The sequence below is a fragment of the Schistocerca serialis genome, chromosome 12 (assembly GCF_023864345.2).
Source record: "Schistocerca serialis cubense isolate TAMUIC-IGC-003099 chromosome 12, iqSchSeri2.2, whole genome shotgun sequence".
Classification (NCBI taxonomy): Eukaryota; Metazoa; Arthropoda; class Insecta; order Orthoptera; family Acrididae; genus Schistocerca; species Schistocerca serialis.
In genome coordinates, this window is record NC_064649.1 from 92681505 (window position 1) to 92695210 (window position 13706).

At 39.2% G+C, this 13706-nt stretch overlaps 1 protein-coding gene across 1 annotated transcript in view; it reads left to right on the forward strand.

Annotated features, from left to right (window-relative positions):
* LOC126427962 (uncharacterized) overlaps positions 1–13706 on the forward strand; it is a 184855-nt gene that overhangs the window by 57369 nt on the left and 113780 nt on the right. The window contains exons 7-10 of the mRNA XM_050089850.1: positions 762–1057; positions 5986–6211; positions 8571–8774; positions 13525–13679. Coding sequence (XP_049945807.1) covers positions 762–1057; positions 5986–6211; positions 8571–8774; positions 13525–13679 — 881 coding nt within the window. The remainder of the gene's footprint in view (positions 1–761; positions 1058–5985; positions 6212–8570; positions 8775–13524; positions 13680–13706) is intronic.

Genomic DNA, 13706 nt, shown 5'->3' on the forward strand with positions numbered 1-13706 from the left:
CCCAGCGGTAGCTAGCAGCATACGTGGCAGCAAGTGACAGGCATCGACTATCAAGTTATTTTAATCAGACTACAGTATTAACATGGACAGTGTGATGATGTCTGGAACACCACAGATTGTCAGTACAGCAACCATTGTTGTAGCTTCCATTGACGCAGCAGCAGAGAAAGGCGCACCGACACTTAATCAGGAAGGGCATCCCATAATCTTTTGCAGACAAGTCCCAGTTCTGCGACAGCATCACAGTGTGTGCGGCTGCTTTGCGGAGAAACGGTGTTGACAGATTGCATTTGTCATCATCATATAGGCCAAGGCCAGCACCTGGCATTGGGAACACAATACCCTCTCACCTCTGGCATCTACTATTTCTTAATTTTTTAATGTACCACACAAATTTGATATATGACAAGCATCCTTAGCAACATGGTCAGTTTACTTAAAATTGGAAGGGGGTGGGGAGGGGGGAATAGCTTACATGTGGGTACTGTGACAGGACAATGCCATGTCCACTGGAAAATGGGGCAGTCTGCTAAAAGTTCTAGATGCTAAGGCTAGCTGTTAGGTAGCTCACTGGCACAGATATCAGTCTTAGTACTCCTACTATACTGTATATGCACAATAAATTAAATTTTGTTATAAATTATGTTTCATGATGCTACACTCTGTTGCCCAGTAGTGTAATTGCCTTTGGATGTGAGAGTTCCTTTCTGTACCATACCAGGAGGTGATACTAGATGGCATATTTGTGTGTGTACGTGTAGGTGGTGCAGAACATTGTGACGGAGACAATTCCTCCCAGCCTGCTGGGCGCAGACCAGCTAGAGGCCTTGAGGAACTCCCTCCGGGCGACGGCGACAGCGGCTCCGGAGGCCGACGGTCCTGGCGTGGTCGCCACGGCGACCCTGCCGGGAGGTCAGCAGGTGCAGGTCATGGCCATGAGCCAGCAGTCACAGACACCTGCCGTGCAGCCCACGAGGACGCTCGAGCCGCAGGTCGTCGCACCCACCACGGCTCCGGACGTTGTGCAGCTGGAGCCCTCTGTAGACACACTTCAGCCGTGAGTCTCACCTTCCATGCCTCTTGTAGAAACTTAGAACATATTCTGAGCTCAAACGTAATGAGGTATATCAAACAGAATGATCCTGTCTGTGCCATACAGCATCAGTTCCAAAAAAAATCGATCATATGAAATCTGACTTGCTCTTTTCTTATGTGATATCCTGAAAGCTGTGGATCGAGGCAGTCAGGTAGATGCAATATTTCTTGATTTCTGAAAAGTTTTTGACTGAGTACCACAGCTATGCTTATTATCAAAAGTATGATTCCATGGGATATCGAGCAATGTTTGGGACTGGTAGTATGCTGTCTTGGTAAGAAGGATGCAGCATGTTATTTTGGATGGATAGCTATCAATATATTCAGGTGTGTGCACCAGTTAAGTCTGTTGGGACCCTTTCTGTTCATGTTGCGTATTAATGACTGTGCAGTCAGTTTCAATATCAACCTCAGACTTTTCACACATGGTGCGTTTATTGAGAATGAAGTACTGTCTGAAGAAAAAACTGCTCAAATATTCAGTCAGATTTTGATGAGACGTCAGTGTAGTCCAAAGATTTGGTAACTACTTTAAATGTTTAGAAATATCAAACTGCGCACTTCACAACATGAAAAAGACATAGTATTCTATCACTGCAGTATCAACAAGTGACAGTTGGAATTGATCAACTTGTACAAATACCTGGGTGCAACAATTTATAGAGAGATGAAGTTGAACCGTCACATAGTTGTAGATAAATCAGGTGTCAGACTTCAGTTCTTTAGTAGGACTCTGGGAAAATGGAGTCAGTCTACAGAGGAGGCTGCTAACAAAACCCTTCTGTATCCTATCCTAGAACTAAATCTAGTCTAATCTACTACTGTCTAAGTGTATGAGACCCATACCAGCCAGATATAACAGGGGATATTGAACATATAAAAGATGTCTTTTTTAAGTATCATTTTAAAATTAAAATAAAACAAGTAGACTTTACTTAGCAATTTTATTTTTACATGAAAGCATGTGCTTGAATTTACTTTTCTACATAATTCCCTCAAATATTAAGGCACTGGCCATGTAGTACATCAATCTTTTGAATACAGTCCTCATAGAAATTTGTCACCTGATTAGGCAACTGCATAAAGCACATTTCTTTGATATTTAAGAAAACTCGTCACGTAACGTCAAAATGGTAAAGCATCTATTTTCTCTCACTTTTTCATCAATTTTCTGTTCCAAATTGTTAGTAATGACTGGAAGTTGCTCACTCCGTTCCCTATCATCTACATTCATACGGCCATCTTTGACAGCTCTCACCCATTCCTGTACCATAATGTTTTCTCCATACACATCACTGATCTGATGATGAATTTCAGCCACTTTCACATCTTTAGCACTAAGAAAATGAATCCCAGCACACATTTCACAGTTCGCAGGATTCTTAGTTGGAGGAGGCATTTCAAATACTCACAACAAACATAAATGTGCCAATTATTGGTGGGATTTATGCAGAAAAGTAGATTAAAGTACAGGCTTTCATATAAAAATAAAACTGCTAAGAAAAGTTTACTTGTTTTATTTTTATTTCAAAATAATATTTACCTAAAAGATCATCACATGCAAAAAAGACACAGCACAAATGGTCACAGGTTTCTTTGACACATGGGCAAGCGTCACTAAGATGAAAAAACTAAACTAACAGATGCTTGAAGATAAACACAATCTACCCCTTGGAAATCTTGTCTTGAAGTTTCAAGAAGTAGCTTTATGTGATGAATCTAGGGATTGCGACTACTAGAATAGACTAATCACAGAGTGCACAGAAGCATTTAAGCAACTGTTTTCCCAAACTTTATACAGGGTGTTTGAAAATTCGCATTACAGACTTCTAGGACTTACAGAGCAGAGTGAGTAGATAATGTTTTGAATTGGAAGCCATGTCCAGAAACATACCATTTCTGTGGTACAACCATTTCAAAATATGTTGGTAACGCAACCACTTTTACAAGTAACTGATTAGGCGTGACCCAATATATCACTTGTTTTACAGTTCCACTCTTTAATAGCCAAAGAAATTGCTCTTGTACTTGTTGACAGCTTCTCTTCAACATGATGCAGCATGGCCTCTTCCAATTCAGGTGTGCAGTGTCTCCTTGGAGCCCCAAAGTCAGACCTGCTATGTGTGTTCCAAATATTTAGTGAATTTTTATTTCTAAGAGTGAATTAATTTATTCATCTACAACAGTGTTATTACCTTCAAAATGGTCCCCATTATGTAATATATACTTATGGCAGTACTTTTCCTAAAGCACAAAACACATCTGGAACTCGATCTTCATGGTGGCTTCTAGATCTCTCTTGGTGATGCTCGTTTAATCATATCTGTGCCTGTAGTTGATGGCATTTTAAGTTTTTACTGTTTTTTGGAAAAAATAAGTATCATGTGGGGCCATGTCTGGTGAATATGGAGGCTTGGGTAATTGATTTTGGCCAAAACATTATGGACCAACAATGAAGTGTGACCAGGTGCATTAGCATGATGCAAAAACAACCATCAATTGTTATGTCTTCTTCTTCTGAGCATAACCTTCACATTTGACTGAATTTTTTATTTTTTTTATTTTATTTATTCCCCCCACCCACCACCCCCTCCCCCCACCCCTCGTCTCTATCTGAAATGCTTCCACTGGGATGAGCCTTAGTCTCAGTATCATGTCCACAAGCCAATGTTTATCACCTGTTGTGACACGTATCAGTAGTTCTGCACTGTTGTTTACTTCATCTAGCGAATCTTGAGCAGCTTGCATTCACCACTGTTTTTGCCAGTATTCAAATATTTACAAATAAATTTTACTGTCCCACTGTCACCCAAAACCATTTCATAATGTGAGACAGATGACAGGGCAACATTATCAGGGACTTCCACAACCATGATTCGGTGGTAGATCATAATAAATTCTTTCACATTTCCAATGATATGTTGATGATATTCTGGGGTGTCCAGAGTGCTCTTTGCCTACAACGTCTTCATGACCTTTTTAGAAATACTTATGCCACTTCTAAACCCTTGTTTTCTCATATCAGACTCACCAAAAGCAATGTTTAGCATTTCTAAAAATTGCTGCATTTTATTACATTTTTATAAAGAAAAATTTAATACAGATTCTCTGATCCATTTTACACAAAACTAGTGAACCCGGCAATGTTTCACAATTGCTAAACATGTATGAAAATTTGATTTACGCTCTAATCTCTGCCTCCCCTGCCTCTCTGTTCGTCTCCTCTTCCCCCTCTCTTTCTCCTTCCTCTCCTCCCCCACCTTTTCTCTATGCATCACCTCCTCCCTCCTCTCTCTGTTCGTCTTCTCCTCCCCCTCTGTCCTTCATCCCCCCGCCCCTCCTCCCAACCACAATCATCTCCATTTCCTCTTCCCTCATCTCTATGACTTTAAGCCATATTTATTGGTGTTGCAAGGGAAATCTTGATTGGAAATTGAAGTCACTTAAAATGAATGGGTAAATAAGTTGGGATAATTGGTATATGGGATATGAGAGAAACCTCTCCAGCTGCTGGATCTGTGAGGATGGCAGCTTCAGTCACAGTATTCTACATGATTTTAATCTGTGATCAGATGGAATAAAAAATTTTTGATGATTCTGATTCCTTAGTAGTATCCAAATCATAAGCACATAAGCTATCCTGTTTTCTGTTAAAACTGACTGCAAGGAACAGAATAAAACAGCACATTGTTGCGTATACAAATTTTGTTTAAACTTGTACATAAGGAGAAAGAATATATGTACAAGAAACAATTTGTCTAATGATTTTGATGCCTTGATATCATAATTAAAATTGACTGCAAGAAAGAAAACTAAACCACACATTTTCACAGCACAGCATTTTTTATCTCACAGTAGGTTTTGACAAAAAAAAATCTGTTCAGTATTGTTTAAAAAAGGTGCCAGGTGATCAGAAAGTCAGCATAAATTTGAAAAATGAATAAATCATGGAATAATGTAGATAGAAAGGTACAAATTGACATGCATGCTGTGAATGACATGGGGTTTTATTAGAACCAAAAAAAATACAAACTTTCAAAAAAGTCCGACAGGTGGTGCTTCATCTGATCAGAATAGCAATAATTAGCATAACAAAGAAAGACAATTTCTTTACAGGAAATGCTCAATATGTCCACCATCATTCCTCAACAACAGCTGTAGTCGAGGAATAATGTTGTGAACAGCACTGTAAAGCATGTCTGGAGTTATGGTGAGGCATTGGCGTTGGATCTTGTCTTTCAGCATCCCTAGAGATGTCGGTCGATCATGATACACTTGCGACTTCAGGTAACCCCAAAGCCAATAATCACACGGACTGAGGTCTGGGGACCTGGGAGGCCAAGCAAGACGAAAGTGGCGGCTGAGTACACGATCATCACCAAACGACGTGCGCAAGAGATCTTTCACACGTCTAGCAATATGGATTTTTTTTTTTTGGTTCTAATAAAACCCCATGTAATTCCAAGCATGTGTGTCAATTTTTACCTCTCTATCTACATTATTCCATGGTTTATTAAGTTTTCAAATTTATACTGACTTTTTGACCACCCGGTACCTAGCCTATGCCCGTATGAATGTTTAATAGAGTATTGTGTAAAAATTTAAAGGAAATCGATCAAGAGCTGTTTGAGATTTTTTCTACAACATTTTCTTATTGTATCTTATATGATTTGCAACTTGTTTGAAAGTTGAAGCCATGCGATGCAAGTTTTATCTAAGCAGTTCCTGTTGCAATGATTTTCTCAACAGGTAAATCAGAAAATGAGCTCTAGGATCAATAGTATGCATGTTTTCTTATCTGGACACTGTGCCTCTATATAAAATAGTAGCAAAAGTGTGCAGATTGTGTATGTGCCAGTTAGCCTCAGGGTCTGTACGTGTTTGTATCAGGGCTAATGTCGAGAACATTGTGACGGGGTCGACAATCATCTTCTTCGACGAGGAAGATGGCATCGACGGTGACCCCGGGTCGACATCGACTGCGACACCAGCACTGGACTCATCCACGGCCGCCGCCCTCAGTGATTCACGCACCACTGTCGTGAATGCTGGGGCGGCCACCGTCATCTTCCCAGACCCGGTGCCTACTGCTGCAGAGCCGGTTGACTCCCCACAGGTAAGTCTCACCACTAAAGCATTGCTCATGCCAACATAAGCTTGCCCTTTACTCACACAGTATCCTGTGGACAATGGAGGAAGGACAACAGCCAGATTCTAGATTTCCGGAAAGTGTCAGACACAGTGCTATATTGCAGACTGTTAACGAATTCTGAGTATATGGGATAGGTTCTTCCATATATGAGTGGCTCAAAGGCTTTTTGAGTAATACAACCCAGTACATCATCCCATTCATTCCAGACAGAGAATCATCAGGAGTGCCACAGGGAAGTGTGGCAGGACTAGTCTTGTTCTCTATAAACATGAATGACCTGACTGATAGGGCGAGAAGCATAATCTGTGATTGTTTGCTGATAATGCTCTACTGAAAGGAAAGTGTCTCCATTGAGTGAATGATTGAAGGATACAGTATGACTTAGCTAGACTCACTATTTTGTGTGATGAAAGACAGCTTGCTATAAGTGTGCAAAATGTGATCTAATGCAGATTAGTAGAAAGAACAATCTTGTCATGTTCAAATACGGCATTGGTGGTGTGCTACTTGACACAGCAATGTCTGTTAATTATTTAGGCATAATGCTGCAATTTGACACAAAATGCAACAAGCACATAAGAGACACTGTAGGGAATGTGCATTGTTGACTTCAGTTTAGTGGGAGAGTTTTCATGAAGTGCAGCTTAACATAAAGTAGACTGTGTAAAGAAAGTTTGTGCAACACATTCTGGAGTACTTCTTGAGTGTGAAAATTAAACAAGATATCAAAGCAATTCAGAGGCATACTCCTACATTTGTGACTGGTTGGTTTGATCAGCAACCAAGTGTTATAGAAATGCAGCATGGTCTCAAATGGGCATCACTGGAGGGAAGAAGACATTCGTTTTGTGAAACACTATCTCGCCTAAGAACCGTGAAAACAATATAAGAGAAATAAGGGCTCGTACAGAGGCATATAGACTGTAGTTTTTACCTCACTCCCTTTGAGAATAGGAAAGGACAGGGAACAGCTAATAGTGGTACAAGGTATACTCCATCTTGCACCATATGGATAATTGCACAGTGCGTATGCAGATGTAGCTGTAGATTAGCCTACTTGCCACTTTGACCCTGAGAGTATGAAGTGTTTCTGATGTGCAACCTCCCAACAAAGCCACACATCACAAGCACAATGTAAGCAGCAGATGCATCCTCTGTCAGTGGATTCAAAATTGGGTGGCACGTGTTCAGCAAAATAATCACCCGACTGTTGGTGTCTCTTATCAAACTGGAGGCATTACTTCCCCACTTGTAGCTGACAGGTAATCCCAGGCAGTAGCCTATATGTATAAAGACAGTCAGGTAGATGCAGCATTTCATGATTTCTGAAAAGACTCTGAGCACTATGGGACTTAACTGCTGAGGTCATCAGTCCCATTTCTGAAAAGCATTTGACTCAGTACCAAACATACGCTTATTATCGGAAGTATAATGATACAGGGTATCAAGTGAGATTTGTGATAGGATTGAAGATTTTTCAGTAGTGAGGATGCAGCATGTTATCTTGGATGGAGAGTCATTGATAGATATAACAGTAATTTTAGGTGTACTCCCAGGAAGTATGTTGGGTCACTTGCTGTTCATGTTGTGTATTAATGACATTGCAGACAATAGTAATAGTAACCTCAGCCTTTTTGCAGATGATGAAATTATCAGTCACAAAGAACAGTCTGAATGAAGCTGCACAAATATTCAGCCATACCTTGATAAGAGTTCAAAGTGGTGCAAAGGTTGGCAACTTGCTTTAAATGTTCGGAAATGTAAAAAAAAAAAAAAAAAAAAAAAAAGAATATTGGGAATAATGAATAAAAACAGAGAAGGGCAGAACAAATGGTCACAGAATTATTTGACACATGGGAGAGTGTCACAGAGATGGAAACAACCCAAAAAAAAGTCTATTAACAAAGTTTAAGGACCCAGCTTTAACTGGTTATTGTGGGAATATGCTACAACTCCCTACATAGTGCTCCCTTAAGGATCTCAAGGACAGGATTAGATTAATTACATCATGCACAGAGGCATTTAAACAATAATACTTTGCATGCTCCATACGTGAATGGAAGGGGAGAAGCCCTGATAACAGGTATGATGGAACATACCCTCTACCATGCAGTTCAGTAATTTGCAGAATGTAGATGCAAATAGCAATCTACCCCTTGCCTAAATTACTTAAGTCAGTAATTTTCCCCATTTGGCCAAACCCACTAAATCAGTATTCTCAAACAGCTTTGGTAACACTTCCACATTTCATGAACACAGACACAACACAGAGGAGAGCACAATGAATGTTACAGAGTGTGTGTTTGGTGTCTGCCCCTTGTAGGAAAGCAGCACAGTCACCACTGGCGATGACGACTACAACGTCGGTGATGACGAAGACGACCAGGCGCCAACGAGTGAGGCGGGAGCAGTGACCACATCTGTGGTGACAGTCACCGCATCACCAGTCACCACCACGGTCTCTGTGCCGGTCACCAAGAAGCCCCAGCAGCCGACCACCATAGGGCCCGGGGGCAGCGAGATACAGGTGAGCTAGCCAGTACTGTCAATTCCTGGCTCTGAGAAGGTAACCACCCGTCCCTGCAGAATCAAAATAAGCTGTTGTTGGATAGCTCTGTGTGGTTGCTACTGTCTGTTACTAAGAAGACATTGTTTTAAGGAGACAACATTAAATGCTTTTGAAAAATAATGATTTGTAACAGTAGGTGGGAGTCTCTTTATGAAAACTACCAGTTTCAGTAAGACAGGCCATCCATAGGCGTAAAAGAACAAGACTAATTATGAGACATGCATCTAATGATGATCATTTGTATCTAGATTAATGTTATATAGTAACTGTATCAAAATTATAGATTACAGGAAAGTGTCCAATTTATGTGCTGTGATCGGCTGCTACGCATCACAGATGACTCAAAACTTTTTTGCTTTGCAGATTGAAATATGTTATCCCGGCTGAGCCCCCAGTTGAAATATGGCATCCCGGCTATTACACAAGTTGAAAATATGGTCACTATTTTTTTTATAAACTTAAATTTGCCATAGTTTGTGACAGTACCTTTTCCATTAGACGTTTGCAAGCAGTTGTCTAAGTATGATTCCACAATGCATCGTTGTCGGCTGCAGAAAATGACGTGGTTCAGCGTGTTTCTCTCATTTTGGTGTTTCAAATACAGTTTCTTCAAATGTAGTTTCTTCTTTTTTAGTTAATACAAAAATAATAGTAACATAATTCAAAATTGTTTATGACTGTGACCTTCACATTGTTCTTCCGTCAACACACACCAAGAGTTAGCTTCCGACTCGGACTGACTATAGTCAAAGACTACTCCAACGTCAAAGATATTTTACACAATCAGTTTCTTTGCTATTCTTCGATACATTTTCTAATAGTAATCAATATGCTTTTACTCTCAAAAACAGAAGTAAATTAGCATATAATAAGACAAATTATAATAAATTCTGACAAAAATATAAGAAAACAGTTTCAATTCAGTATCGACAAATACGGTAAAAAAAAATAACATCTCCCAGATCCATTACAAGATGACACATATGTTATCGAAGATGTGAAACTTAATATACATAACATAGTTAATACCACAGTTTGTAACATAACCATTCAGTGAATACATGGGTACATAACTGTAACAAAATGCAATGCATGGAGTTTCTGACACAGAACTCTTATAAAAATGAAATTTTATTTTCCTAAGTTGGTCACGCAGTTGGTGAAGTTGACCATTTTAAATCTTTAGTACTGAGGAACACTGTCCTGCAAGTATCATGTACAAGATGTTGTGCAGAAACTGAATGCTGGTGTCTTCACTATAAAAGTGATCACTGTCTCTGACACTGAAGTGCGAACCCCTGTTCACTTTGCTTACCATCACTCTGTTACTCATATGGTGTTGTATTTGGGACAACTCTGTGGACTTGCCAAGAGTAGTCTTAACCCGGAAAAGGGCAGTCAGACTGCTATGCTCTATCAGTTTCCAGATTTCATGTAGACCATTGTTCAAGTGTCTTGGAATTCTGACCCTACCCTACTTATATATGCATCCCATCATGGGATTTGTTGTTGACACTGTGAATACATTCAGAAGAAACTGCAACATTCAGTCAATGAACACCAAATGAAAAACAATACGTGCTTGGATAACATTTCTTTAAGCATCTTATGGAAAGGTGTCCACTATTCAGCATATCTCATTTTCAGTAGGCTTCCAGGACAACTGAAAAAAAAAAAAAAATTGAATGCTAAACCCCAAGTATTTAAATCCCAGCTCGAAGATTTCCTTGTGGCACATTTCTGACATTCTGTACAGGAGTTCCTTGAAAAAAAAAATTGAATGCTAAATCCCAAGTATTCAAATCCAAGCTCGAAGATTTCCTTGTGGCACATTTCTGCCATTCTGTACGGGAGTTCCTTGCAGTAGTTGAGAATTTTTCTCTGTAATTTTTTATTTATTCATATAATCTCTTATAATTTCTGCATGTTTCATAATTTTTTTTCATTTATAAATTTTGTAACAAGCATTGTGTAAACTTTGTACTGACTCATTCCATGACCAAGCCACTGTGTCTCACATCATCCTACAGATCCTGATAAATGAATAAAAGACATTAGGCAATGTGTTAGAACACTTTTATTAAATAATTATTAAATAACTGTAGCACCTACGCACAAATACTGAACATTGAAGTGAAGAATCACATAAAGACAAACATATCAAAGATCCTCGATCAAAGAATCTACAAGTCAAACTTGAAGATGATTTTTCCTGTGACCGATAGTTGCCACATAAAGGATGGTGTAAAAAGTTGAAGACAACTCCAAAATGGGAAATACTTGATGTCCTGGACCTTGGTGAATGGTATAGGAGATACAGTGATCATTCTTTAAGACAGGCAGTGCTTTATAGCCAGTTGTTTAGGAAAAAGTAATCTTAAAACTGTCTTTTATTTTACTGTGGACAATAAAAATGTTTAATCTCTTACTTTATATCCAGTCAGATGTGTATATTGCTTTTTGTGTACTTTCAGCTGATTTCAAAGCTGTAAGGCTTCATCTTCAGACAGTTTAGCTTTGTAATCAATATTGTGTACCTCTGCAACTATTGCTTTTTTGTAAATCATCATATTCTGGTGCTGTTACTACCATGACAGGAAAGTTAATCTTAAACTTAACAGTAAACGCACAGGGACCTCAGATGTGACTCTTATGTTTGTTAATATAGATGACATGTTTAAAAGAGGTCTCATCAGAGAATAATATGTGTGAGGGTAAGGAATTATCATTAGTAGTCTGATGAAGAACCCACTTGACAAATTCCATACGAGATCTTCTCAGTGTCTACACCTTCTGAAGGCATGGTCCCATAATACCTTTGAAACTGTTGCTTGATGTGTACTTTTAGCAAGTGCCACATCACCAGTAACTTGTTGAAGGTGCGTTGCCAAACCTCTCTATTACGGAATCCTAAAAATGTGCTGTTATGTCACAACACATTCCTGCAGCAGCTAGCTCTAGATGTGGACTCCCTATTTCTCAAAGGAACTGATGAAGAACTGTACAGATGTCCACTGCACTCTCGTATATTGGACATTAATTCTGTCCTAGACGCAAAAATCAGTCTGAATACTCCCGCTGGAGTTCCTATGCTGTTTCCTTCCTCTACCTCTGATTTGAATTACCCAGTCAGTTATACAGAATTGTAAAATTTAAGTAGGACTCCCAAACCATGGTGAAACTTGGCAGGAGCTAGGAGTGAAGCACGTGGAGACTGATGGAAAAAAATCTGAAGACAGGCTGGGCATTGAACTCCAAACTCAGATTTATGATATAATTCTGCTGAACTTGCCACACTGTCCAATACTGAGTGTAACCACCTGACCTAGTGCTATTTGACTGTTTAGGATGAAAACTCTTCTGCTTTGTAATCTAAAATTTTATGTAATAACTGTTGTTTCTGATGTGACATAACACACTTTTGGCTACTACATAAGATTGCTTCAAATTGTATGATTGTATGTCTCTGTTCATGCTAGCCATTTTAGTTATATTTATCATGTAGTTTCTCACTGAGTAGTTCAAATTTTCACTTTTGGTATCTTTTTTGACATTACTAACAGGTAATGGAATGCAGAACCACCTCTTTCTGCAGTAACATAACAGGTTTCATGGAGGGGGAGGAGGATGTAACTTCTATGAACTAACTGTGCAAAGACTGATACGACAATAGTACTCTTAATTTTCCCACTTTTTTTAAGCATTTTGTTGCAATTAACATATTTGAATTGAATCAGGAGGTCGAAATACTGCAGTTCTGATAAGTAATTTTACCTAGAACATGGTTTTTTAACACAATCAGTTGGTTAAAACGTTGATAAAGATACATCAATAATTCTCATAACACTTTGTGTAGACTAAGTACCATTTAATTTTTGTCATTGTCTGATCTGTTTCACTATCACATCAGCCTATTACATCACATAAAGTTCAAAACAAGAAATCAGTCTGCAGTTCTTTGTCACGTACAGACTGATAGAAATTTGTTTGCCACACAACAACAAGGCAGACAATGCAAAGCACATGAATTTGCAGGCACACTACAGTTCTACACTCAGAGACCAGACTTCTACATCCAAGTTGTATAGAGATTGCAGCACAATTTTCATGCATTTAGAGTCAACAGTTTGCAAAGGACTTCAAATGTCATCCAGGTGCACCAAATTATACATATAATTTGCCTTAGCATAACTTATTATTATATGAAACAAAATTCGATTCATAAGACACATCCTAATTCTGACTTAGTGTTTGCTCAATGTCATGAGAATGGCATCACAAGCCACCAGAATAAAAGCAGCATCCTGAGCTGAAGCTGGGTTAATGTGAGAATCATGGCACATTATCGACATGTGTAGCAAGAAAACACTTTGATAGCTATAAGTCTGCACATTTTCAAGGTTGTAGTGTGTTCTTTCGGCATAGTGTGAAGATGGCAACATTGATGCAAAGATATTGTGTAGAGCATCTCACTTGTTTTGTTGTTTGTACATGGATGCCAAATAAATACTTTGCAAAATTTGGTAATGTGTAATATTAAATAGAACTTGCACATAAAAATGCACCCCAGATGAAAACTCTATCAGCAAAGATATTGCATATGGAATGCTACAATGTTAGTGGAGGCTCATATTAATGGCATTTCCAATAAGTATAGGTAGATCTGAAACTAACCACTTATCTACATTGCCCTGTATGTGGTTTGCAGGTGAGTGACCTGTTGAGCTTGGGCTCACTGGGCATCAATGGGCTCAACGCTTTGGGTCCGGTGTTCAACGCGATGGCCGGTCTCATCCAAGGCAATCTGCAGCAGCAACCGGATGCAGCCAAGAGGCGGAATGACTCTGCCATCACCAACAACAGGTGAGAACAAAATTCTGCCGGCTCTTA